The following is a 2,128-nucleotide window of genomic DNA, read 5'->3' on the forward strand; positions in this document are numbered from 1 at the left end:
TTTGGGAGACCTGCAGCAAACAATYCTTTGTGTTTTCCTGGGAAAGAGTGAATTTGTTCCAGATTTTCAGATGTTTCAGCCTTGCAATATTTGAATTCTCAAAGTACAAATATTTTAATTCCTTCAAGTCCAAGCTGCAATTTTTTTTTTTTTAATTCACAAACCCCCACAGCCCTGGTCATTGATAGGTTAATCCTTAATCTTCAACTACAATTATATTCCAATCATATTTTAATTTTATAATTCCTAATTATATTAGAATATTGTTGATGCTCCATCATTGCTATACATTCTAATATTGTAAATAATCACATATCTCTTGTATAATTATGTATTACTTATATAATTACACTATTTACATAATTAGAATGTTGCTTACAGCAGTTATACAATAACATGAGTGCATRTATTATAATTTCAGATATAATTGTCCCCAAAGTGACAAAAAAGGGGGAGAGGAGGGGCCTCCCAGCCCTTGCCCATCACTGCCCACATCCTGCACAGATGCAGGAACTGCACATTTCAGGTTAATGCACGACTTCACTCCTTGTTTACCCCCAAATCACCCCAAAAAGTTTATCTGGGTTTTTTTAAGGGTGAATATTTCGAATATTTGAGTATTTTGAATATTTGAGTATTTCGAATATTTGAATATTTTGGAATATTTCGAGGGGGCAGAGATGCTGCAAAACCAAGTCCACGAAGCAGCTCCATCACCATGAGTGATAATCAATGGTTATTATTGCTAAAAAGGAGCTAATTGCTAATCCCCCCTTCCCCTGAGTTAATTAATCCATCAGGAAAGCAGCAGATTAATAATTCACAATTAATAACATCGAACGCATCAGCGCATTGATACAGCAACCGATGCATTAATTAACGCTGCAATAACCCGGCCTTGTGACAACGAAGCCGTTAATTAATTAGAACGTGTTAATGAACCAAATTCTCCAGCCTCACCTGTAGACTGCCCTCTTGTCAGCCTCCAGTTGTGCCTGGGGGTCGCCGCCCGCCGCCGGCACCGGGGTGTTGGTGCCCGYCGCCGGCGTGGTCAGATGGACGGGCTGGGCTTTGGAGGGCTGCTGGGCTGTGGCTGTCATCTGGGATGGNTGTACTGATGCAAGAACTGCACATTTCAGGTTAATGCACGACTTCACTCCTTGTTTACCCCAAATCACCCCAAAAAAGTTTATCTGGGTTTTTTTAAGGGTGAATATTTCGAATATTTGAGTATTTTGAATATTTGAGTATTTCGAGTATGTGAGTATTCGAATATTTGAATTTTTTGAGTAGTAGAGTATTTTGAATATTTGAGTATTTGGAATATTTAAATATTTTGAATATTTGAGGATTTTGGATACTTGAGTGTTTTGAAGATTTGAGTATTTCAAATACGTATTTCGAATATTTGATTGTTTTAATATTTGAGTATTTTGGCTATTTTGAATATTCAAATATTTTGAACACTTGAGTATTTTGAATATTTGAATATTTAAATGTTTTGAATATTAGAGGATTTTGGATATTTGAGTATTTTGAATATCTGAATACTTGAAATATTTTAGTATTTTGAATATTTGAATATTTTGGAATATTTCGAGGGAGCAGAGTTGCTGCAAAACCAAGTCCACGAAGCAGCTCCATCACCATGAGTTATAATCAATAGTTATTATTGCTAAAAAGGAGCTAATTGCTAATCCCCCCTTCCCCTGAATTAATTAATCCATTAGGAAAGCAGCAGATTAATAATTCACAATTAATAACATCGAACGCATCGGCGAATTGATACAGCAACCRATGCATTAATTAACGCTGCAATAACCCGGCCTTGTGACAACGAACCCGTTAATTAATTAGAACGTGTTAATGAACCCAAATTCTCCGGCCTCACCTGTAGACTGCCCTCTTGTATCTGAATATTTAAATATTTTGAATATTTGAGAATTTTGGATATCTGAGTATTTAAAATAGTTGAGTATTTTGAATAACTGAGTATTTTGAATATTTCACTATTCTGAATATTTGAATATTTGGAATATTTGAATATTTTGGAATATTTCGAGGGGGCAGAGATGCTGCAAAACCAAGTCCACGAAGCAGCTCCATCACCATGAGTGATAATCAATGA

The 2,128-nt window shown here is 35.7% G+C and overlaps 1 protein-coding gene across 1 annotated transcript in view; it reads right to left on the reverse strand.

Annotated features, from left to right (window-relative positions):
- The window catches only part of PKNOX2 (PBX/knotted 1 homeobox 2), a 24,651-nt gene extending 23,551 nt beyond the window's left edge, over nucleotides 1–1,100 (reverse strand). The window contains exon 1 of the mRNA XM_057387894.1: nucleotides 961–1,100. Within this exon, the coding sequence (XP_057243877.1) occupies nucleotides 961–1,100 (140 nt within the window). The remainder of the gene's footprint in view (nucleotides 1–960) is intronic.
- Nucleotides 1,101–2,128: the final 1,028 nt, after the last annotated feature.

Source organism: Malurus melanocephalus, unplaced genomic scaffold (assembly GCF_030028575.1).
Source record: "Malurus melanocephalus ecotype Western Australia unplaced genomic scaffold, MMel_1.1 scaffold_1425, whole genome shotgun sequence".
NCBI classification, from domain to species: domain Eukaryota; kingdom Metazoa; phylum Chordata; class Aves; order Passeriformes; family Maluridae; genus Malurus; species Malurus melanocephalus.